General features: G+C 33.7%; 1 protein-coding gene across 5 annotated transcripts in view; it reads right to left on the reverse strand.

The window, feature by feature from the left end:
• ATR (ATR serine/threonine kinase) overlaps positions 1 to 25,390 on the reverse strand; it is a 106,398-nt gene that overhangs the window by 72,923 nt on the left and 8,085 nt on the right. For 3 of the 5 annotated variants that reach the window (XM_068546032.1, XM_068546031.1, XM_068546035.1), the window contains exons 2-19: positions 23,853 to 23,944; positions 22,588 to 22,737; positions 20,309 to 21,186; positions 19,296 to 19,474; positions 18,488 to 18,679; positions 17,232 to 17,425; positions 16,587 to 16,739; positions 15,674 to 15,866; positions 15,179 to 15,441; positions 13,674 to 13,864; positions 13,403 to 13,503; positions 13,037 to 13,208; positions 12,245 to 12,415; positions 10,453 to 10,647; positions 8,690 to 8,875; positions 4,240 to 4,332; positions 2,610 to 2,740; positions 1,054 to 1,197 (exon numbers count right to left, since the gene is read on the reverse strand). In XM_068546032.1, the coding sequence (XP_068402133.1) occupies positions 1,054 to 1,197; positions 2,610 to 2,740; positions 4,240 to 4,332; positions 8,690 to 8,875; positions 10,453 to 10,647; positions 12,245 to 12,415; positions 13,037 to 13,208; positions 13,403 to 13,503; positions 13,674 to 13,864; positions 15,179 to 15,441; positions 15,674 to 15,866; positions 16,587 to 16,739; positions 17,232 to 17,425; positions 18,488 to 18,679; positions 19,296 to 19,474; positions 20,309 to 21,186; positions 22,588 to 22,737; positions 23,853 to 23,944 (3,678 nt within the window). The remainder of the gene's footprint in view (positions 1 to 1,053; positions 1,198 to 2,609; positions 2,741 to 4,239; positions 4,333 to 8,689; positions 8,876 to 10,452; positions 10,648 to 12,244; positions 12,416 to 13,036; positions 13,209 to 13,402; positions 13,504 to 13,673; positions 13,865 to 15,178; positions 15,442 to 15,673; positions 15,867 to 16,586; positions 16,740 to 17,231; positions 17,426 to 18,487; positions 18,680 to 19,295; positions 19,475 to 20,308; positions 21,187 to 22,587; positions 22,738 to 23,852; positions 23,945 to 25,390) is intronic. The other 2 variants (XM_068546033.1, XM_068546034.1) reach the window with 2 other exon arrangements.

The raw sequence follows: 25,390 nt of genomic DNA on the forward strand, positions 1-25,390 counted from the left end.
TTCCTCTAAAATAAACAGCAAAGATATACTATTTGCATAATAATCCAAAAGGTATTTGAAAAGTGATCTAGATCAGTGATTATATTGTTCCATTATGTACAAAATACCAAAAAGAAAAGCATTTTAATTGGGAAAAAACTCCATTAACCTTTTCTTCTGTATTTTCTCCCTGATTGAACAGTTACTGAAAATGATTAATGGAACTGCAACAGCATAAGGATAAGTAAGTAAATAAACAGTACTTAAATCCTAATTTTTCAGAAGTAACTATGACATACAACAGTATGTGCAAAAATGGACAAAAAAAATTTAAGTGTATAGAAAGACATTCCAGGCTAAAAAGCAGCCTGAGTGAAAAATAAAAATGGGAAGGAGTAATGTATATTCTTGCATTAGCAGTCTGGATTGGCTACAGCCTAATATCTGCTTTGAAAAATCTTGGGAAATGATTTTAAGAAATAAGATGTGGCCAGATTTTAGAAAGCCTTGAATATCAAAATAAACAATTTGGAATTTATCAGCTAGGAAATGGAGAAAAACAGAATGTCTCTGTACGCTGAAATGATACAGATAAAGAGATGTTTTAAAATATGAACAATATGAAGAAACATAATAAAAGCTTAAAGGAAGGGAGGCTGGTTAAAAGGTTAATGCAATGAAGTAATAAGGGTTTCAACTAAGGTAAGCTGTAGAAAAAAAGTTATTAGCTCTCCTAATCTTTCTCATGCATTCAACTGTCTGCCTTTTAACTGTGAGAAGAAAGGTAATATTAGTCTCACCCCTTTCAAAATTGATGAAAAATAAAATTTTGAGTTATTGACCTACTAACTACTAAGCTTAAAATATATTAATAATAAAAGCCATGTCACAACTGAAAGAGCATCAGTTTGGTATGTATTGACTTAAAGCATGTCAATTACTTCTGTTTATTAACGGACTCTAAATTAAAAAGAATGTGAACAGTTCCACACTACCAACAGTAACCCTAATACCCTGAGACATAAAAATGCAGTAATAAAAAGCTGTTATCTTTATTAATTTCATTTACAATACCTGTTTTCAATTATGAGGTAGTGAAATATAGCTGCAGTTTCTTTAGGCTGGATGTGTATGAGAGGTAACAAAGCTACTATTACATGACTGAGAAGGGAGCCTAGATAAGCATGATCCAGGCAACGAACAAAGCAGTCCCAAGCCCTACGTGAAAAAACAAAAGTTAAAAGTCACATCATTTTTATTATTTGCAAAGCTTCACCAGTTAATTATTAGATGAACAAACAATGATACATATAAGCAAAAAGATTACAAGGCAGCTGTAAAAATGGAATAAAGATGAGTACTGTACACTCAAATAGAGTGATCTCTATAATACACTAAGTCAAAAAAGCAAGGTGAAAAACAATGCTTATAATATGCTACCTTTTGGTGCAGGGTTAACATGACAAAAAAAAGTATCTGTGAGTAAGTGTGCATTTGCTTATACTTTTAGAAAGGGGGGGATTATACAAAAATTAATAAAAATAGACACATCTATTTTTAGCAATTCAGGAATGAAGGCTAGATTCTCTGAGTGTAACTTGTTACACAAATTTGAATTTGGGACAAAGTAAATGTTTTATATGATTTTTAAATTATATAAAATAGAAGAAAAAAGCAACCTCTACAAATTTTAAGCAAACTTAAACTGAACCTAATAATACCAAGTAGATGGCACAGCTATACAGGAAAGAATTATTTCACATGACTTTAAAACATATTATTTTTTAAAATTCTTTCTAATATTCTTTTCCATTATGGTTTATCACAGGATTCTGAATATAGTAAAACATATTATTCTGACTGTACATCTCCGATAAAATATAGTCAAGAACAAAAAGAAACTTTCAGAAGCTTAAACTGCATTCAGTAGTTTTATTGTTAGCAGTATTACTGAAATTAAATTAAATTAGCAATCAGCTAAATCCTACACCCCCAAATCTCAGTGGCCTAAAAGAAATGTGGAGAGGAGACTTAAGGGATGCATCTATTTGTTAAAAGTTACTTAGGGGGTCAAACAACCAAATGTGTGACATGTGTATCTTATGTGGATTCTAATTCAAGCAAACCAACATCTTTGGGAAAAAACATCTTTGAGACAATTGGGGAAAGCCGAATTTTAGATGATATTAAGGAATTCCTATTAGTTCTGCTAAGTATAATAATTTATGATGGTTATATATTTTTTAAAATGTCCTTATCCTCTAGATACATCTGCGGTATATTTAGAAGTACAATGATACGATACTGGGTTTTCTTTAAAACATTCCAAGTAACAATAAAAAAGGTAGAGGTGGAAAGATTAAATAAGATTAACAATATTGATAACTACTGAGGCTGGGAAACGGGTATATAGGGGTTCATTATATTATTCTATTTCCTAGTATATTAAAATACTTCACAGAAAAATGTTTTTAAAGAAGGAAACACATTCCCTTTTCAATACAAATAGCCTTTCTGTCTTAACTATTTCTTATTTCTGGTTTGAACCCAAATTCCCTCAAAGAGATAAGAAATCAAGTTAGTGCTATTGGGAAATGCAAAAAATCTAACGAACTCAGGCAGTCATTTACCTGCAACACAATTCAGGAAAATCATCCTTGAAACGGAGGCCAGTTCTCAGCGTGGTCATCATCTTCACCCTCACAGAACTGACATGTTTGGGTCCCATTAATTTCATCAAAGACATCAAACTGTTCAAGGCCTATAAAGTAAGCAGGGCTTCAAAATAAAGCCATAAAGAAACTGGCAGGAGCAGATGAGCCCTAAGGACAAGTGCTTCCCACACTAATCTCAGAGTACCTATTCTCTGGCAACACAAGGTCTAATAAATGTTGGCAGTTTATTTTGTCCAAGTGCTTATGTAAGAGTTATAAATTTGAGAAACACGAGTTGAGTTCTTTTTTTTTCCCTCTTTGAAGGTGATTTGTTATTTTGGTTCTGGTGGTCCTCTTAAGCAGTAATTTTCAAATTTATTAAGAATATAATGCCTATTGTTTAATCTTCTTCATATCCATCCCAAACTGCCATGCAGCACATGCATTTTTGTCCTAATGGTACTAAATTCAACATGCTCTAATTTAGTAATAAAACAAATAGGTAACTAATGACATACTCAGAAAATAATACACACATTTTTATTGGTGTGGATACAGAATCAGACTTGTATGAATAGCTCCAGATTCTAATGAAGGGGTAAAGAAACTCTCCAGTCAACCTTAACTATGTGCCAAAATACGCAAACTCTTTATGGTTTAAAACAAACTTTAGTTTTCTCAGATTTGAGGTTATTCTCTCACTTGGGATAACAGTAAGAAAGATTTCACATAGATAGAAGTTATTTGGGGGATTAAATTTACCAGTTGACACCAAAAGGACAAGTATTGGTTGCTGAAATTTTTAGAGGTTAATTAATTAAGAGAAAGGGAGTACAGACTGAAATAAAAGCTTCCCTTCATGGGCTTTTATTATAATTTTACTGACTGAAGAGTGGAGACCAATAAAAAGGGAAATTTAATCAGTATCTAAAATTCTATCCCAATCTACAGACAAAAATTTCCAGGGGTGACCAATTGTGACAGCAATCATAAGGAAATTTCACTGTGCCAAATGCATTTAAACATACACTGACAGATACTGAAGTTACTTTACTTTCTATTACTTAACATTTTTGGTATTCAAAAGCACCATGGGCCATGACTCACATGAGACCAATTTGGGCCAATGCATTCAATAATGCAACTTCTGTTTGAGCTATCAGGGAGTGCTGGCCTCTTTTCTTTCCATTGAGCTAGATGTTGTGACAACGTGAGCCTGAAGCTGTTGGGGCCATCACCTAGCACTTAAGTTAGAGCCAATCCAAAGGAATTTGAGCTAAGTGGTTAATTCTGAGAACACCGTGTCCAAAATCAAGCTATGCCCGAAGCTATATTATCCTTACACTTTTAGTTACAGAGCCAACAAATTCCTTTAAGCCAGTTTGGGTGAGTTTTCTGTCCCTTATAAACAAAAGAACAGTAAATGATATAATTTTTCTTTTTAGGTTCCCCGAAAGCTTATGTGAGTTGTTCAGGAACACAGAATATCATGTGTTTGATTATTTTTCATCTTTGAATGTTTGCAGCTAGAAGGAGAAGTCATGTCTCCTGCATATTCTATATGAATTCTGTTCTGGCACTTTGCAACTCAACTATCACCACCTACCATTTTCTTATCTTCAATGCCAACACTGGAGCTCAGTAACTGCATGTTAAAAAAGGCCAAGATGCCCAACAACTTGGGTTGCAAATAATCAGCCTAAGGGGAAAAAAAAAAAACCCACATAAAAAAGGTACTACATAAGTTTTATACAGATCAAATTTCATAAACCAACAATTTATTTAGATTATTTCTATTTTATCTAACTACATAGAATACTGGAAATAAACCGTTGGTGAATTAAATTTTTCCCAATGCATATATTTTCACATGTAATGCTTTAAAAATTAGTGAAACTGATTTACAATCAAAATATGATTAAATAGTACTGTACAGTGAGAAAATCATAAGCTTTTGAATTACAGTTGAGCTACGGTGGGATTCTCAGGATCTGACTCATGTCGGCGTCAAGTGGAGAGGATATTTATCTTAAGGAGAAGAAGAATAGAGAAAGACAAGTAAATGTCCTTATCTAGAGCATTTAGAGCTAAGGTGGAAAAAAAAAAAGTACTTGATTAAGGAACAGGTACCCTGCCAGAATGAAGGTCTGACATAGAGGTCAATATCCCCTGATGTAATAGTAATAAAGGGGTACAAGCCTTGGGTATCAACAATTACAGGTTAGGTATCACTGTCCATGGCACTTTGGGTCTCCTGAAGTGGACAGGGTTAATTCTTTCTTGAAAAACGGTCCTAGAGGAGAGGGTATGGGCTTTAAATCAGCCAAACCTGGGTTTGAATCCCAGTTTTGACACTTCCTAGTATTTGATGCTGGAAAGTTACTTGGCTCCTCTGAGTCTGTAAGATGGGACAATGAAAGCACCAACTGCATAGAGCTGTCGTAGAGATTAAATAAAATAACACGTGTTAAGCACTTAGAATATAGTAAGTGTTAAATAAACTTAAGTTAGTATTATTAAAAACTGGGAATGTGAGTACTCTGCAAAGAAGAATTTTCCCCTCTTTAAAAATCTTTATGTATAGGCAAGAAAAGGGACCAAAAAAAAAAGGCGGGGGGTGCTGGGGAGAAGTAGCAATTAGAATATTTTCCAACTCCAGGAGAAAGTTGCATTGTTTGGCATTGAGGCACCTAATTTAAGTATCTCTAGGTTACACACATTGCCAGGCTGGGGTCAGGGGGCAGTAAGAAGGGTGTGCACTACCTCACACTAGAGAGGAAATTAGGTGTCCAACACGTTCTCCAGGTTAGATGTTGGGATAAACTTTTTTTCTCTTCCAAAGCACAGAGAATCACCTGTTCTACCAAAGCCTAAAATTACATTTAATTTACAAACTTCTGATTTGGATTAAGACTCAACTTAGGTTTAATAAGCCATAATTCACTAATCGCATGGTTCCAGCCCATTCTTAAATGAAAAGCAGGTATAGATGATACTCACATAGTCTGTGTCAACATTCTAATTTTAAAGCTCTTACATTTAGACAAATAGTTCGTTCATCTGCCACTCACCGAATATTTATTATGTATGCCTGGAATACTGTGCCAGGTGCAGGTGTACAAGATAAGCTCTCCCTACTAGCTTACATGGGACACTGATATGAGAAGAAGACATTAAACAAGTAAATACATACATAAGGTTGTGATAAGTGCTATAAAGAAATAAACATGATCACATGAGAGAGAACTGGGATGAGGTGATCAGGAACTTAGATAGGGTGATCAGGAAACTCTGAGATCTAAAGAATGAAAAAGATCCAGGATAATATTCCAAGTAAAGAAACTACGTACTGCAAAGGCTGTGAAGCAGGAAAAAACTTGACATGTTTAAGAAACACAAACAAAACAATGCTGAAATACAGGGAGAAAGGAAGATAAAAGTTGCACAATATGAGGGTGGAAAGATATACAGACCACGTACAGCCTTATAAGAGCAATGAAAACAATAGAAGGAATTTAGACAGGGGATAATGTGAGTATAATTTGTAAGAAGAGTACTTCAAATGCTGTGTAAATAACTGATTAAAGACGCAGGAAAGGAAGAGCAAAAGGAGAGAACTGTTAGGAGGTTTTTACAGTATTCCTGGAGAAAGATGATGGTCACTTGTATAAGGGTGGTGGCGGCAGAGATGGAAAGATATATTTTGGGGCTAGACTTGAAAGGACTTGTTGATACTTAATTTTAAAGGATATAAGAAATGAAGGGCTCATGAATACCTTCCAGGTTTTGAAGCAACTGAGCTTCTAGGTAGACACTGGTACCATTTCCTGAGAAGGGAAGACTGTGAGAGAAACAGGTTAAAGGGAAAATAAAGATTTTTTAATGGACATGTAATGTTTGGACTTGTTTGAGATGCTTAAAAGACGGACAAATAGAGATTACAAAGAGGAAGCTGGACAGTCTCTATCTGCCATCTTCCCTCATCCTCAGATCCATTCTCTGCTCTTTTCTGCCTTGCTATGTGCCTAGGAGGCTAACCAGATTTCATCACTCAAGATATCTTTCCCTCTGGCTTCCCACTAAATTCAGTCAACAGGAGGCACCAACAAGGGAACAAAGGGCAGGAGGAGAGAGTGTGGTATTTATACTTCCTGCTCTCTCTGCGTTGTGAGGTGGTTCTGGCAGTGGTTATATACAATGAGAGCCCTTCCCCCGCACCATGGTTCTAGCTCTCAACCAGGCTCTGGTAACGCCATTTCTTCCTGCCCAGGACTAAGGGGAGCATATGTTTTCTGCCGTTTCTAGTCCCTGGGTTCCTTAACATTCCCTGCTGGTTCTCTTAACCTTGCCCATATCAATGAAAATAGTCCCTTCATTAAATTCTTTTCAGTGAAACATTTTTGTGTATGCCATCTGTTTCCTCCCAGGACCTAACGTGCATAAGCCCAAAAGTCCAAAGCTCAAGAGAGGTCTGGACTAGAATTTCCACTATGAAATCAACAAAACGTAAATCATATTACAGGACCAGATGAATTCAGATTCTCTCTCATTTAAAGAGAGAATATTTATAGAGAAAAAGACCCAATTACACAGTACTGAATCAATCTAACATTTAGAAGATAAAGTAGATAAAGTAAAGATTAAGAATGAGTGGACAAAAAAAAGAAAAAAAAAAAGAATGAGTGGACAATCAACAGATGAATGGATAAAGAAGATGTGGTACATATATACAATGGAATCCTACTCAGCCATAAAAAAGAATGAAATAATGCCATTTGCAGCAACATGGATGAACCAAGGGATTATCATACTATGTGAATACTATGTGAAATAAGTCAGAAAGAGAAAGACAAATACCATATGCTATCACTTATATGTGGAATCTAAAATATGACACAAATGAACTTTATCGACCAAACAGAAACAGACTCACAGACATAGAGAACAGACCTGTGGTTGCCAACGGGGAGGGGTGGGGGAGGGATAGACTGGGAGTTTGGGATTAGCAGATGCAAACTATTATATATAGAATGGATAAACAACAAGGTCCTACTGTATAGCACAGGGAACTATATTCAGTATCCTGTAATAAACCGTAATGGAAAGGACTATGAAAAAGAATATATATATGTAAACTGAATCACTTTGCTATACAGCAGAAATTAACACAACATTGTAAATCAACTATACTTCAATAAAATAAATTTTTAAAAAAAGAATGAGTAGACAGTGAAGCAAAAAGAAAATCAAGAAAATGCAGTGTCACAGATGCCACATAAGAAAGGATGGTCAGTTGTACTGAATGCTACTGGAAGCCGAATAAGACAGGAAAAGAGAAGTGACCATTAGATTTGATAGCAGGAAGACTGTTTTTGACCTTGACAAGATGAGAATTTCAGTAGAATATTTAGAACAGAGTCAGGCTAGAATAAGCTAAAGAACGAATGGGAAATGAGAAAGCAGAGATAGAAATCTCTCAAGATATTTTGCTGATAGTCAAAATATCAGCAAAATATCAGCAAAATTTGAGTCTCTTGAAAGAATGAAAGCAATCAAAAGAAAAAATAGTAAGCCTCAGGATTTATGTTTTTTTCAGGTGAAGAAATAAAATAGTAAGATGATTTCAGATACAAATTTAAGACAAGGAAAGACAAAAAGGAATAACATACTTTCTAACTTATCTTAAATCCAACAATGGATTTAAATATAGTTAGAAGTGATAAAGTTAGCATGTCATGCCACGGAAGGGGTAGCGGGGGGAGCTACAAACGCACTCCAATCTACAGTGAAAAAGCGGTGAAGAAAAATGAACGTTTTTACCCAATGAAAAAATAAAATCTAAGATCATTTGAAAATGCATATTTTTCAATGCTAATATGTATGCTGTGACCATGCAATTTAAATCATCACCCTTTTCAAAATAAAAATCCCAATTGAAAATTTAAATAAATCTCTAGCATTTGGAAAATATAGAAAACACCTGTTTCTCCAATTTCATAATTAAGCTACAAAAAGGAGAAAAACCAAGCAAAGAACCCATACAACATATTCCTTACCATTAGTTCGGGTGACGTGATATCTCTTGGGCCCTGATATGGATCATCACTAGATGCAAATGAGGCAAGTATTGACAAACCATTGAAAACCTGTTGATAGTGTTCTCCAATACGTAGCAATAATTCATTATGCAGTCCTTGGAAATCTTGTCTCAACAGGCTCCCGAGTTCAATTTCCGTTTCATTCTAACCCAAAGACACATTTCAAAAATTTTTTAAAAAAGGGTTTTTTTTCTCCATACTAATATCTTGGAAATAAGTATACTGATTTTAATACACTGTTAGTTAATCAGGAGCTCTAGATCAGGTGACAAGAATTACTAATGATATAAAAAAGTCATTGGAAAAGGATTCTGACCTTGATTTCTCCTGGTAGGTCTGCCAAGGGTTACAGGTAATGAAAACAAGTGATCAGACTTTATTTTGAAATAAAAATTTAAAAAGGGAGTCTAGTTTTCTATAAAGGTTCAAGATGTCATCCACTCATTATTCATGGAAATGTAACCCTGACAGGAAAATCAGTGGCTCAGAGCACAGTCTTTCTGCTCAGACTGCTGATATTTAAATTCCAGCTTTATCATTTATTAGCTGTGCTGTGACTTAGGTAAGTAACCTAATCTGACCTTTCTCTGCCTTAGTTTTCTCATCTATCAAATGGAAAAATAGTACTTTTATCTCACTGGGTAACTGTGAGGAGTTATCCAACTGAAATGATCCATAAAAATTGTTTAGCCAAGTTTCTGACATGTAGTAAGAAGCACTGAAATGTTATCATCATTCCACCTTTACAATAAAGATTTTCTTTCTCAAAATGAATAAATACACTCAATATTCAAAAAGTCTCATGTGGAAAGAGATCCATAGCTGGCATATCATGAAATATGTGAAATAAATTAACATCAGAGAAAAACAGTAGAGTTACATATGCATATCTGACAGGTTCTATTGTTCCCATGTAGCCTCTTATTCCTCAGATATTGTTGCTACCGTAACACCAAAAAAAGAAGCACAAGCTATAATTTTAAATTTGAAAACTAGCAAGAAACTGGGCCAAACTGTAATCAGAGCACTAAGTAACTGAACTCAGTGCTGACATTGTACTACAGTTGAAGGATACTGCCTCTTCCCATAGATGTCATTACTTGCATATCATTAGTCATTTTACAGCTCCAATCAATTAATAAATTCTAAAATGAAATTAGCTGGGACTTCCCTGGTGGTCCAGTGGGAAGGACTCCGTGCTCCCAAATGCAGGGGGCCCAGGTTTGATCCCTGGTCGGGGAACTAGATCCCACATGCATGCCACAACTAAGAGTCCGTGTGCTGTAAATAAGAAGCCCACATGCCGCAACTAAGAAGTCTGCACGCTGCAACTAGGAAGTCTGCATGCCACAGTGAAGATCCCGCATGCCCCAACTAAGACCCGGCACAGCCAAAATAAAAATAAATAAATAAATAAAACTTAAAAAAAATAAAATGAAATTAGCTGAGAATCTGATCCACGAATGGATGACTACCTATCATATACCATTATGGTAAAACAATCAAAGAATATAACAAAAGAATAATTCTATTTAATACTCTCCTTTGGCCCAGGGCAAAGCTTATTTACGTACCATTTGAACTTATATTACCCTAGGATAGACTATAAACTACGGATAGACTATAAACTACTCACTCTATTTCCTACAAGAATGTCACAACAGCTTTCCTATGATGCTAATTTAAACAAAAGAGTAAAATACAAACAAATATTCAATTACCTTTAGATAATGAAGGGCACGTTCTAATTCATCCTTGGAACAGGAACAGACCAAATGGGAAAAAATATACTTGAAATTATTTATTAAAATCTCTCTACGATTGACATTTAATTGTTTTCCTAAAGTTCGAATGAGAGCAGAAGCTGCAGGGCTTGCTTTGGCAGCAAGGTCAGGTAGCAGAACTTGTAATGTTCTCTGAAAAAGAAACACTACAATTACTAAAAAGTACATTTGTCCAGGTGATAAAATATTCATATAAGCTATGTTCAAAAATAATTAAAAATGCCACACAAATTTGGAGTCCACATACAACATATCTGAATTCAGATATACCATTTATTCATTCAACACATATTTAACGAGCATCTACTACGATTCAGGCACTTCAGATACAGCAGTGAAAAAATAGACAAGGTCCCTGATGGCACAGAGTTTACACTGCAGAGGGGGAGAGACAGACAATAAATAAGCTAATGTACAAGTAGCAAAGAAAATAATTTCTCATGAATATGTGTTAAAATGTACTCATGCTCTTAAGGCAGTAGTTCCAAGCCTGATTTATTATTTGACCTAACTATAGTATTTAGACAATAAACAAGAGTAGCCATAAATAGAATATTTTTAATTTTTTAAATTAAAAAGTTGATGCTGCAATATTAAAGAAAACCTTTTTAACACACCCACCATTCCAACATGGCAACAAATCTACTTTGATTTTGGTCTGTTTCCTTTAAGATCTCATTCATAAAATAATACACAAAATTCCAAACATAAAATGGTTGGTCTTTCATTTATTATGTATCTAATGAACAACTACTACATGTCAGCCACTATCCTAGGCACTGAAGATGGTGACAGCAAATAACACTCAGGCCCTGCCCTCAGAGACACTTAAACCTTATTTGTGTTATGCCTTTCAACTTAATATTAATTCTGTAAGACTGTTATGACATTATAAGGTAGTTTCTCTAAAGTATTTATAATTATTATGTTAAGGTACATAATATTCTAGGACCTAAATATTAGACACTTAGTTTCTTCTCCGGGTTTTGTCTATTTGCTACTTGGAAAATGTTGCAATAAACATCTGTGCTTCGGGGCTCCCAGATGGAACTACTGAGGGAAAAGGTAAAAATATCTTTGTGGTCCTCAGTGTATAGTATCATATTTCCTTCTAGGATTTGTCCAATTTACATGCAATTTAAGTTTGTTAAAATATGATAATACTGTAGAGAAAAATTCTGCATGGATCACTATTATAATATTAACTAAGAATAATAAACTTTGCCTTCGGGAAAACATAAGAAGATAATCTACACCATCCATCTTTCAAACCTCAGTCCCACTAATGACTTTTCAAAGGCTTCCCAAACTACTCCATACTACAAACTCTATCATCTGAATTCACAGGTCATCTATAGCACTAGTTTGTACTATATTACTCCAACTCCTTAGGGGTAGGTAAGATCATATTAGACTTTCCATTATCAATGGAACCAATCATAGCACTAAAGACATAAGGGCTCAGTAAACTGAATTAATTAGCATTATTTAAATAGTATGACCCTTTCAAGATAGCTAACTTTATAGAGCAATGACTCAAATCAACACGTATTTCACTTTTATAACATAAGTAATACTATCATATCAAAGTCAAAGGAAAACATGCAAATTTGAAAATCTATGGTCTACATTGTACTTGCCAGATTTTCTTTAAAAAAATCTAGAATGGAATAAACACAAAATATTAAATTGAAAACCTCAATTAAGTCAACTATACTTTGCAACTTACAGTAAGGAAACGATTAAGATCAGGAAAGTCAAAAACATTGGCAATTTCAGACAAGGTATTTAAAGCCATTTCTCTCTGGTGAGCCACATCTTGTTTCCTCATCTCAGCATTCTGGCATGGAGTACTAGGAAGCACTGTCATCTGACTGGAGTGGAGGGATTCTACCAAAAACTAAAGCAAAATGATTTATTAGTTTTCACACAAGGAAGAACATTTAACTAATATGTTTTAAGTTAACATAAAGGACAGTACAGACAGTGTTCTAAACATATTACCTAAATTAGTTCATTTAATTTTTGTAACAACCTTAATGAGGTAGATTATGCACATACTCCCTTTGACAGATGAAGTAACCAGGCTTAGTTAAGAAACTTGAATATCTTGCTAAGGATTACACCACTAACACAGTGCAAAGCCTGTATTTTAACATATCCTTACTTTTCAGCCTTGAATCAACCTTTTTTAAAACAAAGTGCCTTATCCATAATATCAAGGCATAAAAAAGTTTATTATCACTAAGAGAAAGGCTAATACAGAAAGGCTTCTCTTAACAGATTAACAATAGAGCGTAATAATTATTATAAGATGATTTTTCCCCTCTCCCATTTATAAACAATATCTTCAGACCAAGATACGAAAATATAAAAATGATGAGATTTAGGTTCTTTTAAATAAACCATTTTTAAAAATACCTCTTTTTTAAAGCAAGAAAAGTAAACATATATGTGTTCTTTTTTTAACTTTTGCAAAGTAATGCTATTTCCTATAGTCAAGGTCAATGCTGACTCTCACCTGACAGATGGGTTTCTTATACTGGCTGAAAAAGTTTTGCAGTTTAACACTTTTAGCTGCAACCAGAGCTCTAATTTCTGTGTATGCTGCTCCAGAGACAGATGCTGACTTGGATAATAAACAATGCAATAAGTGCAAGAGTGCAAAAGGTACCAAATCCCCTTTTGCTGCCCTAAAATTATTAAAAAAAAAAAAGTTATCATCAATGTTTTGAAAATAAATGGAAATCCACAAATAAATGCATACTGGTATCACACTTCTTCCTATAACATCACATCTCTCATATCACCATTTCTAACAGCAGGCAAACAAAAAAGGAAAATGGCCAAAATAAATAAGGAAGTATACAATAGCTGCCAAACATACCTTCCAATATCTCCTGTTGTAAGAATCAAGGTATCCTTCAACTCATTATTTCTTGAGATCTGAGCATGTGTATATGCTTCTTTCATTCTTAAGACAAAAAGCTAGACCAATAAAATTAACTAGTTAAAGAAATTTTTAAAGCCAGGTTTATGAAAACACAGAAAAATAAAATTTTAATAAAATAAAATTTTAATAAAATAAAATAAATAAAATACAAATAAAAATAAAGTAAAATAAAATAAAATTTAAATTTAAAACAAAAATCACCAACCTCTTTTATAAATCCATCTTCAGCATCCAAGGATTCCAATATATGCTTGATATTTCCACTAAAAGCCACTCTAACATCCTTGTCTGGATCTTCCATTAAATTTAATAAAGTTCCAAGAACCATTTTTACATTTGTTTCATCTTCTCTAAAATCAAGGTGCTTACAAAGATGATACAGATTATCTATGAAAGCTAAAGGGCAAAAGCATATAATACTTAATTTAACACAGTAAACAGAAAAGTTTTACTATAAAAATACTGTCAATAAATAATATACTACAAAGAATGCTAAGTTGTCTTATAAAGTCAATATTTAGTGTTTAAATTTGTAAAGCACACAGAATCGTGGAGGATTAAAACGAATAAATACTGAGTACTTATAAAACTGAATACTTATAAATTTAAATTTACTTTTACTTAGTAAAAGTTATACATAATTTAAATCTAAAATAAATTCTAGAATTTTTTAAAGTTTTATAATGACTAGTCACTTAGATTTTGTAGATCATTATATTACTGGGAGAGATTTAAAAGCACATTTCACTAATCTAAAGAACTGAATTAAGGGCAAGCTTAGCCTTACTGTTAATCTTATTTTGTTTTTAAAGATTTATTTATTATTTATTTATTTTATTTATTTTTTGGCTGCGTCAGGTCTTAGTTGCGGCACGCAGGATCTTTCATTGCAGTGCTTGGGCTCTTCGTTGTGGTGCACAGGCTTCTCTCTAGTTGTGGCGTACGGGTTTTCTCTCTCTAGTTGTTGTGTGCAGGCTCCAGGGCGCGCGAGCTCAGTAGCTGTGGCGCAGGGGCTTAGTTGCCCCGCGGGTGTGGGATCTTAGTTCCCTGACCAGGGATCGAACCTGCGTGCCCTACACTGTAAGGCGGGTTTTTTACCACTGGACCACCAGGGCAGTCCCTGTTAATCTTATATTACATTACATTACATTACATTACTAGATTTAGGGAGTCCTAGAAATCACCTATCATACGTTGTTTTGAAAACTTGAGGCCAAGTTGTAATTTATTACCCAAACAAAGCAATCTTCCAAGAATGTGTATAAATCTCATGCTCCCAACAAATTCATACACCATTACCATCGGAAAGCGGTAAAGATACAATCCATACTCCTCAGCTGGGCAAAGTATCTAACTATTTGAAGTTCTGAAAGTCCAAAGTAGTGGCAAGGGACACATTAAGAAGGTCCCTGGGATCACTGAAGAGGATACAGAGTACTGAACCTCACAATATTGAACCAAACATCAGGTACGCCCCATTTACACTGTCAAATCACAAAAGCATTTAGAAAATCTAAAAATTACTTCCATTGTTAGTTCTGTGATACAGTCTAATACCAGACATCCTTTTTATGAATGATCATTACATAAGCATTGACTCTATCAAGCAAGTCTAATTTTTTAAGGCTTTAGCCTAATTCCACCACTGATTTTAAAAACAGAGCTTAAATAGGCTTTAAAATATTAAATAAATCATAACAAACCACTCACCAAGTTTCACAGGACTAGGTAATTTTTTTTTCAGTAGGAAAAGGAATGGCTTGCAAACAGACGCTTTTAGTCGAGAAGATGAACATTCATGTTGAGAAGTGACTTTTAGGCTGTTACATAAGAGGTCAATATGTCTATGTTCAGAGAAAGGTTCTGATAAAGAACTTGTCAAATAAAACATGCCATGAAGTGTACAGACAAGCTGACCAAGTATAGATGCAAATTCTTTCTTGACAATGTCAGAATCATCTTTGACTTTATCTCTATGGGGAAAAAAACAAAAAGTACTAAACCTTCTTGCTTAATTTTGTGGTCTAAATAGTCTTGTTTAATTTGAGGCAAAAGTACTGGTAAAACAAAGGGTAGAAGGAAAAAATTTTTAATTCTAAAACTAAAAGCAATGTTAGCTCTATATACCCAGCAATAAACATAAATTTGCATATATGATATCTGTCCAATCAAGTTGTATATTCAAATTAAAATATTAATACGTACATAAGAATCTTGGGAACTCTGTTACAAGAATTCTGCTGCTGTAATAAGATAAAAAATCCATTAATACAACTTGTCCGGATTACTTCATGGGAGCTCTGCAGGGCCCAGCTGTAAACTGCTGTTCTCCACTCAAGGTATATTCTTCTTGGAAAAAGAGTTAGAAGAAATACGCATCGTGACTGTGCCTGTGGTGCTGAAAAAATTAAGTCTATTAATCAAGATTTCTAAGTGTTAATTTTATATATATATACATATATATTTATTCTTTGCTGTAAAGTCAAATAACATTTAAAATACATGTAGTATTTAATTAAAAGCTCCTTTTCCAAAAATAAAGCATGTGCACTAAAAAAGGTCTATGCCCAATCTTACTAGATAATCAGGGAAATCCAAATTGAAACACCCATCAGATAGCAAAAAACATATGTTTGTTTAAGTAGTTATGTCTCTGACATTCTTTCTTTTTTTTTTTTTTTAGCTGCACTGCGTGGCTTGTGGGATTTTAGCTCCCTGACCAGGGATCGAACCAGGGCCTTCTGCAGTGAGAGCATGGAGTCCTAACCACTGGACCGCCAAGGAATTCCCTCGTTTTTTAAGATAACAAAAATTTTAAAATTTGACAATGCCAAGTGCTGGTGAGGATATGAAACAACAGGAACTCACATATTCTGCTAACAGAAATATAAACTGGAATGACATCTTTGGAGAAAAATGTTGGCAGAATAGAGTTGAGGATGTACAAATCCTACAATTTATTCCTTTCTACATGTCTAACTCCTTCTTTTTAAGTTATTAAAAAATGTACCTTCTCTTGTAATTATTGAAAAAATAGAAATGATAAGTGTTAGAAGTCCGATATGGAGATAAATGAAAAGAAAACAAATCACACACATAGAATTTTGTGACCACTTACAGTAGCTATCTGAAATCCTCTGGCTTACTGTTAGAAGACTGGTGGCAAATGTGGTCAACTTTAAAGAGCCATCATCAGAATGGGAACAAATCCATGGAAGCGAGAGCATTCCACATAAGTCTTCCAGGATATGATCTTCAAATGAAGTTTTTACTACAGAAATACACAATAGGTGATTAATTATACCTTTTCTTTAATCATATTTACCTGTGTCTTCTTTCAGTAAAAAAAAGACATTCTAAACATCTTTTACAAGTGGAATTACAGCAAACATTCAATAAACAGGGGTTCTTAACACAGAGATGATGTTCTGAGGTCTGTGAATCCAAATGAATTAAATGTGACTTTATAAAAATATGCATTTATATGTTTTTTAGGAGAAGAATCATAGCATTCTTCAGATTCTCAAATCAAAACTTTTAAAGTTATAAATAGTTTCTATTGACTGAAAAAGAATAAATCAAAATGTTAGACAAATAAATTTAGAACTTACAAATTACTGATAAGCTTAATAGAACTGAAATCAAGGAAAAATTTTGGGTATTCCCAACAATTGCATATTTAAGCCTTAGGCAAAAGAGAAAACCTATTTCTATACTGATTACCTTTTAAGGTTATTTTGATCTATTGGTTTTTTGTACTCACCTTGAATATACATCAAAGCATCATATATTTTTACCACTTTGTCAATAATTGTCTCCAGGTCAGGTTTCTGAACAGATTCTAACAAAGTCCTGCAGCTCTTAAGCACTTTTGTGTAAAAATCCAAAGACATCCAAGTTATCACTACTGAAGGTTTCTTCTTACATTTCTGTTGACAGTCCTTGAAATCACAGCAGCTGCAGTTAAAACATTTTTTAGGACATAGAATTAAAATGAATTTTGTTATAGTCAAAACTAGTATCGTAGTAAGCCAAAAGAAACTTTGAGTATGGGACTTCCCTGCTGGTGCAGCGATTAAGAATCTGCCTGCCAATGCAGGGGACATGGGTTTGAGCCCTGGTCTGGGAAGATCCCACATGGTGCAGAGCAACTAAGCCCGTGTGCCACAACTACTGAGCCCATTATTTTAAGTTTAATCCCTTTATGCCTAAATCACTCAGGATTTGGTAAAGCTAATCTATGATACTTAAATGTGACACCACCAGGCTTTAAAATAACAGAAGATATGCCTGTGTAAACCGTTTCTTAATTATACGAGAAAGGCAGACTTCAACCTAATTAGCTATTACTTCAAGTTATCTCAAATTCCAAATTTAATGCAATCTGAATTAATATAGTTTCTTTAAAATCTCCTTCATAACTTTGTATTAGCTAGTTAAGAGTCAGAAAATACAGAATAAATGATTATGTAAAAAATTAACAAGGAGTGTTGGTCTATAATGTGGCAGTAAAAATAAGACTAAATCTTCAGAGAGGGTTCACACTTTGTTTCTTCTGATAATTAGCCTATATTAAGAATACTAAACTGAAAATATACCTCTAATGAGTTTTAAACTCCTACTTTTATGATCAAAGGGCAAAGTTCTCTTGACGAAACGTTTGGCTAGAAGAGCATTGGCTTCTGAGTTGTATAAAAATGTGTTTTACTTTTCTGCCCAGGAAAGTTAGTTTAGGCTTCAGACAAAAACGAGCCTCAATTTCTCTGAGCCTCAATTTCTAGTGTGTAAAGTGGACATAATAGTATTTACTTCACAGAACTCTTGCAAAGATTAAATAAGGTATGTATAGTACCTAACACAGTATCTGGCATTTAGCAGGTGCTCAAAAAAAAAAATTTCTATTTCACTGAAATGTTTGTGTTCTAAGGTCACAAAAATCAAGTGAATAAAGAGGTCTTCCAAAACAATAAATTCAAATTTATTACACAAAACCCACCCAGAAAATACAAGTTGTTTTACCAGTCCATGTTTTGATGAGAACAATGAACAGTACACAGAGCAGTCAGTTGTAGGATGACAGCGATTCCTTCTAAAGTCTCAATAACAGGATTCTTCAGGTTATTGAATTCAAGGAAAACCTGAAGGGACTCAGCCTTCTGTATCAGTGCACTCCATAATATGCTCTTTTTGTTCATATCCACATGTTTAATTCTGTAATTAATTATAACAGGAGTATAAAGATATTCATATTCATATGAATTTATATAATTTTGCTCACATATGAAAAATATTTAAAACAAAAGACAGCATGTAATGGCAACTACTGAATTTTTTTTTTTTTTGGCCACGCTGTGCGGCTTCTGGGATCTTAGTTCCCCAACCAGGGATAGAACCTGGGCCACGGCAGTGAAAGTGCCGAGTCCTAACCACTGGACTGCCAGGGACCCTACAACTATTGAAATTTAAAACAACTTTTATAGTTGGCTGAAGCATGGGAATTCTTTGGCTACATTACAAAAAGATAGTTTGTTAACATTTTCTAAATTGCTGATAGATGTAAAGTCTCAGAGATTTTTCATGTATTAAAAAGTTAAATTAGGCAAGTAAAGACTTCAAAAAGTCTTTTAAGTAACCATATTTAGCCATGAAATCTGTTATACTAGAATAGACTGCAAGCACTATTAAGATATTTTAAGCATTCCTTTGACTACCTATAGAAAGAACAAATGTTCTTAGTGTATTTAAGTCAAAGCACTTACGTAAAGATGATTTTTAAGTGACTAAAGTTTTATTAAGTGGCTAAATACAAACTGAATGAGGGTCATACTCCTCTGTCTGTTTTGGTGCTCTTTTGGAAGAGTTAAGAGATGAGCTGAGTCGACGCCTTTTGGGTGATACTCCATCGCTATTACTGCTGAGGTTTTCCTGTTGAATTTGGCACTGAACCTCCTCAATGATTTCCATACTTTCCATTTTTAAGGCTGCATAAAGTGGGCCCAACAAATACTGAGAAAGCAAAAATAAAAAACTAATTCTTAGAAAATAAGTTTATATTATTCATAGACAGCAAAAATGCATTAGGTATTAAGATGTCAAATAAGGTAAATTATTTTCAGAGTCTCATCAGACAAAACAAAGACAAAACAAAAACCTAAGTTAATCTATATATTATTTCACAGTCTATACATCGACATATGTATAGTTCTATATCTAGAACTATGGTCTATAGTCTTAAAAGGCCTAAGACAAATCTTTCTCTCTATAACCTGTTTTTCCCTAGACCAAAATGCCACAAAGAAAAATTCTACAAGGGAATTACTAACTTCTTTCATACTACAAATCTAGCAAGACTTACAGATAAAATAAACTAAAATATTTAATCAATTTATTGTATATCTATTTTATTGTACTGACTGTCTCCCACAGTTCAAATAGAAAAAAAAGGCACAATTTGGCATGACTAGTACTATATACCTATAGGTTTTCTAGAAGTGATTGATTATAACCTGTCAAAGAAAAATCTATGTGAGTGCTCAAAGTTTTTGCAATGAAGGTGATAACTGGCCCCTTTTTAATTAATAATGCAACAAGTATGTTTACACTTCACAAACTCTACTTTAAAACTCCATTGGCAGTTCATTACCAATGTAGTGCACAAATGTTTCTAAAATCAAATTAAAAATCCATAATAGGAAGCCAAAGTAGATTATAAAAATCATCCCATTCTGAATGTACATTATTAAAGATATTTTATTTTCTCATTATTAATCTTGCATATATGCATACACTTAAATTAAGAACAAATTACATGCTTAACAAGTAACCTTAAAAATGACTTACCTCTGTATCTACCTGAACTCCAAGCACATCCACAAGAGCTCTACAAATATTTCTCACATAAACCTTCCTGACTTGTAAAGCAGATTCATACCCAGCTGGCACATATCTAAGGAAATACTGCAGTAAGTGGCACAAAGCTGCTTTTAGCAAATCAGACTTAAGCTGCAAAAGCACACCATCTTCAAACATGACACAGAGCTTTTCTAGCAGCATATTTAAATAGACAGGCTCAACATTTCTATAAGCTTCTGCTTCAAAGGGGAATAGTGTCTTTATCAGCTTTGATAATGGCTCTTCATAGAGTTTCAATTGGTCAGCATCCATTTCTACAAGGTGTTTTAATAATTCCAAAAATGAGCTGAAAAAAGTGCTGGCTGGTTGTGCTGGTAGTCCTCCAAGCTCAAAGAGTTCAGTTAAAAGGCTAATTGCTAAGGATTTAACTTTTGGACTACCATACTCTAGCAGAACACAAACTATCCGCCAAAGTAAGAGTTCTTGCCTTCTAAAAAACACAATTGCAATAATACGAATAAGAACCGTTAATAAAGTGACTTCGATGAACTCTAAATTTTGCACGTTCATGAACTGCAAAGGAGCTGGTTGTAAATATCCTACATGTTCATCTAATTGACTTAAAAATCGGCTAACTACCACTGGCCATTCCACAAAGTGTCCCGTTGCATCTCTTTCGTGGAGGTAAATCAAATCTTCAAAAAGATGTAATAATTCCTTCGTCAGTACTCCAAAAATGGCAGGACTCTTGCTTTTAAAAAGAAATAATAATGAGCAGATGACTTCACAGATTTTTTTGTGTAACATGTGACAGGATGGAGTTGCTGCAATCCGCAGAAGTCTTGTTATGATCCAGTTACTGAATTCTTTGAAATAAACAAACAAAAAAGATAATAAATAAATAAATACATCAGAGTGCCAGTCAATTTGCTAAATGCTTGATGATTTATTTTTAAAGTGTAAACTTCACTAACAAAATAGTCTAAAACATCGCCTACACAATGGAAACATATTATAATAATTTAGAATACCAAATTTGGCGTCAGACAAGTTCCTAGCTCTCCACTTATCAGTCGTGTGAACTTTTCATTTCTCTAAACTTCTGTAACTTCATCTATGAAAGGGGAATAATGACACCTACTTTATATGCTACCCTGATCAAGTAAGATAATATATTTGAAATTCTCAGCATAGTGCCTCAAGTTAAATAAAGGCTCAGTAAATAGTAATTATCACTCCTTCAACAAATATTATTGAGTAGTGACTCTGTCTCAGATGCATAAGAACAAATCAGTCGTAGTCCTGTCCTCCTGAATCCTATAATATAGATTCTCGAACTTCTTAACTGCAACTAAGAGATATATTTTATATCACAACCCAGTATATATATGCATATTTTTAAAATTTAAATATATGAAACAAGTTTCATGAAACAGTACTTATTACATGCAGTGTACTATAATATTTTCTAGTCAATTATATTTCATCTTCAATACCCACTAAATGGGTTATAACCTGTTTTTTAAAAATCAGTGTAGCAAAGAATATAGACAGACAGGTATTTATAATACAGTTTAAAAACTACTATGATAGAAGAAATATAGAACACTCTGTACTAACAGCATAAAGAAAGAGCAACTAAGCCAGTCCTAGAGTAGGCAGTCAGTAATGGTCAGAAAAGACTTTTTAAAGGACATACTATCAAAGTTGAATCTTAAATTCAAGCAAAAAAATTTTTAAATACTCTATGCATTGTACAGAAAAAAAAAGCTATGTGCTTTACACCTCTTTATGAGGAAGCCAATAAAGAGACAAAAGTAGTATTTTAGGCTTGAGGGCCATATGATCTCCATGTCCACTACTCAGTGTTGCCTTTGAAGTAGTGCAGACAATAAGTAAATGAATGATCATGGCTGTGTTCCAATAAAACTTTGTTCACAGAAACAGGCGGCCAGCCTGTGGGCCATGGTTTGCTAACGCCTGATCTACAAGAAAGAGATTACCAAAAACAGAAAAAAGAAAACTTCTAAAGTTTTCAATGGCATATGAACATATTCAATTACTTCTGCTCCATTCTGGGAACCTAGTTCATAAGAACACAATAAGGATGCATGAAATAAAACTAACCATTACCATTTTGCTCCCTCAGTTTATACCAAATTTGACCAAAATATGTGTAACAATGTGTACATTATATTTCAGAAGAGCAGAAGAGGGTAGAATTCATAGAAGAAATTGAAAATGAATGCACAAACAGCAGGACTTACCAATACAACTGCCTTTGGCCTCATTTTGCCCATGGCTTCCATTCACATTTACAAACATAAGTGGGGAGGACTTCATGATATGCTGGATGAAATCAAGCAACATCACAGAGGTTGGCTGAGAGTCAGGCTTCTTTACAAGTTCCAGAGCAACTAAAACAAAAGAGTCATGACAAATTAAATGGCAGTCCTTTTAAGAAACTAGACTTTGGTGACAAGAATTATGTCCAACACAGTGCTCATGATAAACTGATGGGGCTAAAAACACACTACAATCCTATCTTTCTAATTTTAAATGTTTAATAATCATATGTATTCATCTGTTATATATCCATTCACCAAACATGTGCTATAGGCCTACAATACGCCTGGCACTGTGTGAAAATCTGAGGATTAAAAAAACCCTCACAATCAGGTGAAGGAGTCAGACAAATAAACTAGCAATTATATGTTAACTGCACTAATCTACAATAGAGGAAACAAGTGTCTGGGAAGATGCTTGAAGGAGTTGATTCCTAGATGATGAGTTGGTCAAACAGACAGGGTAAGGACAAGTGGTCTAAACAGATGGAGTACCATATGAAAACACATCCTGCAAGTATTCAGTAGTCGTTTGTTATTTTTCAGGAACTCATAATTTTACTAATCGAAAAAGAAAGGCTAAATGACTATTGTTAAGTCATGAAATCTGTGTCAAATTTGGAATTAAATTTATAAACCATGAGCCAAATGCCACTCTGTATTATCCCTTCCAAGTAATTTTACCAGACATGACACATATGACACCATCTTGCCAAGTTGGTAATATTTGTCTTTTAGATTGTCACAAACAGGAAATAGTTGATTCAACAACTCACAGAATCTTATTACCTCCCATAGACAAAGGTGCCAACTCTTATTTAAAGAGTTTTTTTTAAATGGCATTTGCTGTTTCTCAACCAGTGACACAAGACCTAGCTAAAACAGAACTGGCCAAATATTTTTATCTATAATAATATCATATATCAAAGAAGAACTCATAGCAAGCAGCAGAAAATCTAGATAACAAAGAGGAAAACAGAATTACTTTAAAAGCCTAAATCACATTAAGCCTAAATCACATTATGTAACAAGTAATATTGTAAAGAACTTGCTTGAAAATAGTAACTAACATAAACACTAACTATATACCTAAAATTATATGGAGAAAAGTGCTAGTATAATGTGTATACATGGAAAAGAACACAATTTAATTTATAAAATTTATATCAGAAATAACTGTTTCTTACCAACATTTACATCTGTAAGTATTCGGTCAATGAACTGACAAAGAATTTGTCTTGGCTTCTGTACAACAGTATTATATTCCTCTGGACTGGAACTAAAATACAAATAAAATGTTTTTAACCCTTAAAGGGACTCACAGTGTCATTTGTAAAAAATTCTCTAAAGTTGAACTTATCAAAGTGCTTAGTTTTAATGTTGACACTGATAGTATTCTTCTGCAAAGTATCCAATCTGCAAAGTCTAGACCTGCCCTGCGCAATATGGTAGCCCTTATCACATGCTAGTGCGAACCTGATATGTAGTTAGTCCAAACTGGGATGTGCTACAAGTATAAAATACACATTGGGTTTTGAATATTCATTACCAAAAATGTGTAATACCGCATTAATAATTTTATATTAATTACATGTTGAAATGATAATATCTGGATATACTGAGTTAAATAATATACATTGGGGTTTTTGTGAGGTTTTAAAGTTTTTCTTGTTTTTTACTGAAGTATTGTCGATTTACAATGTTGTGTTAGTTTCTCATGTACAGCAAAGTGATTCATATTCTTTTCCATTATGGTTTATTACAGGATATTGAATATAGTTCCCTGTGCTATACAATAGGACCTTGTTGTTTATCCATTCTATATATAAAAGTTTGCACCTGCTATTCTCAAACTCCCAATCGAATCTTCCCCTCCCCCACCTTTGGCAACCACAAGTCTGTTCTCTATGTCTGAGTCTGTTTCTGTTTCATAAATAAATTCATTTGTGTCATATTTTAGATTCCACATATAAGTGATATAATATGGTAGTAATATATATTGTTAAAATTAATTTCACTTACTTCCTTTTTGTAACGTAGCCACTAGAAAATTTCAATTACATACGTGGCTTGCTTTATATTTCTATTGAACAGATCTAGACTTTTAGATAATCAAGAGAAAACAGTTTCTTCAACAAAGAAATTCCAAAGGGAAAAAAGAGAGGAGGAGAAACCCATAATGAACTTAAGGGCCATATCAACCAATTATAATATATGACCCTACACTGGATTCTGAATCAAAAATAAAAATAGCAAACTATATATGACAATTGGGAATATTTGAACACAGACTAGATATCTGATGCTATTAAGAAATTATATTTTTAGGTGTGATAACGGTATTGTGGTATGTCAAAAAAGTCTTTATCCTTTAGAGATAAATACTGGTATTTATTGGTAAAATGATGCCTGGAATTTGCTGCAAAGTACTCTGAGGAGAGGAAGAGAGCCATGAATTGATCATTATTAGGTGAAATGGGAAATCAGTTATACCATTTTCTCTTTTATTGTAAGTTTGAAACTTTCCACAATAAAAATTCAAAAAAATGTTAGGGAAAAATACACATATTGAGTCTTAAGAACAATCAAGAAAAAATAATATTAAAAGGAGATACAATAATTAAGCAGAGGAAGAGTATCCTAGAATCCTGAATGAATTCAACTTGAGTTCCATGATTTGTGTAAATAACCAAGGAATAGAACATAATAATAGAAAGCCTGTGTT

The sequence above is a fragment of the Eschrichtius robustus genome, chromosome 6 (assembly GCF_028021215.1).
Source record: "Eschrichtius robustus isolate mEscRob2 chromosome 6, mEscRob2.pri, whole genome shotgun sequence".
NCBI classification, from domain to species: domain Eukaryota; kingdom Metazoa; phylum Chordata; class Mammalia; order Artiodactyla; family Eschrichtiidae; genus Eschrichtius; species Eschrichtius robustus.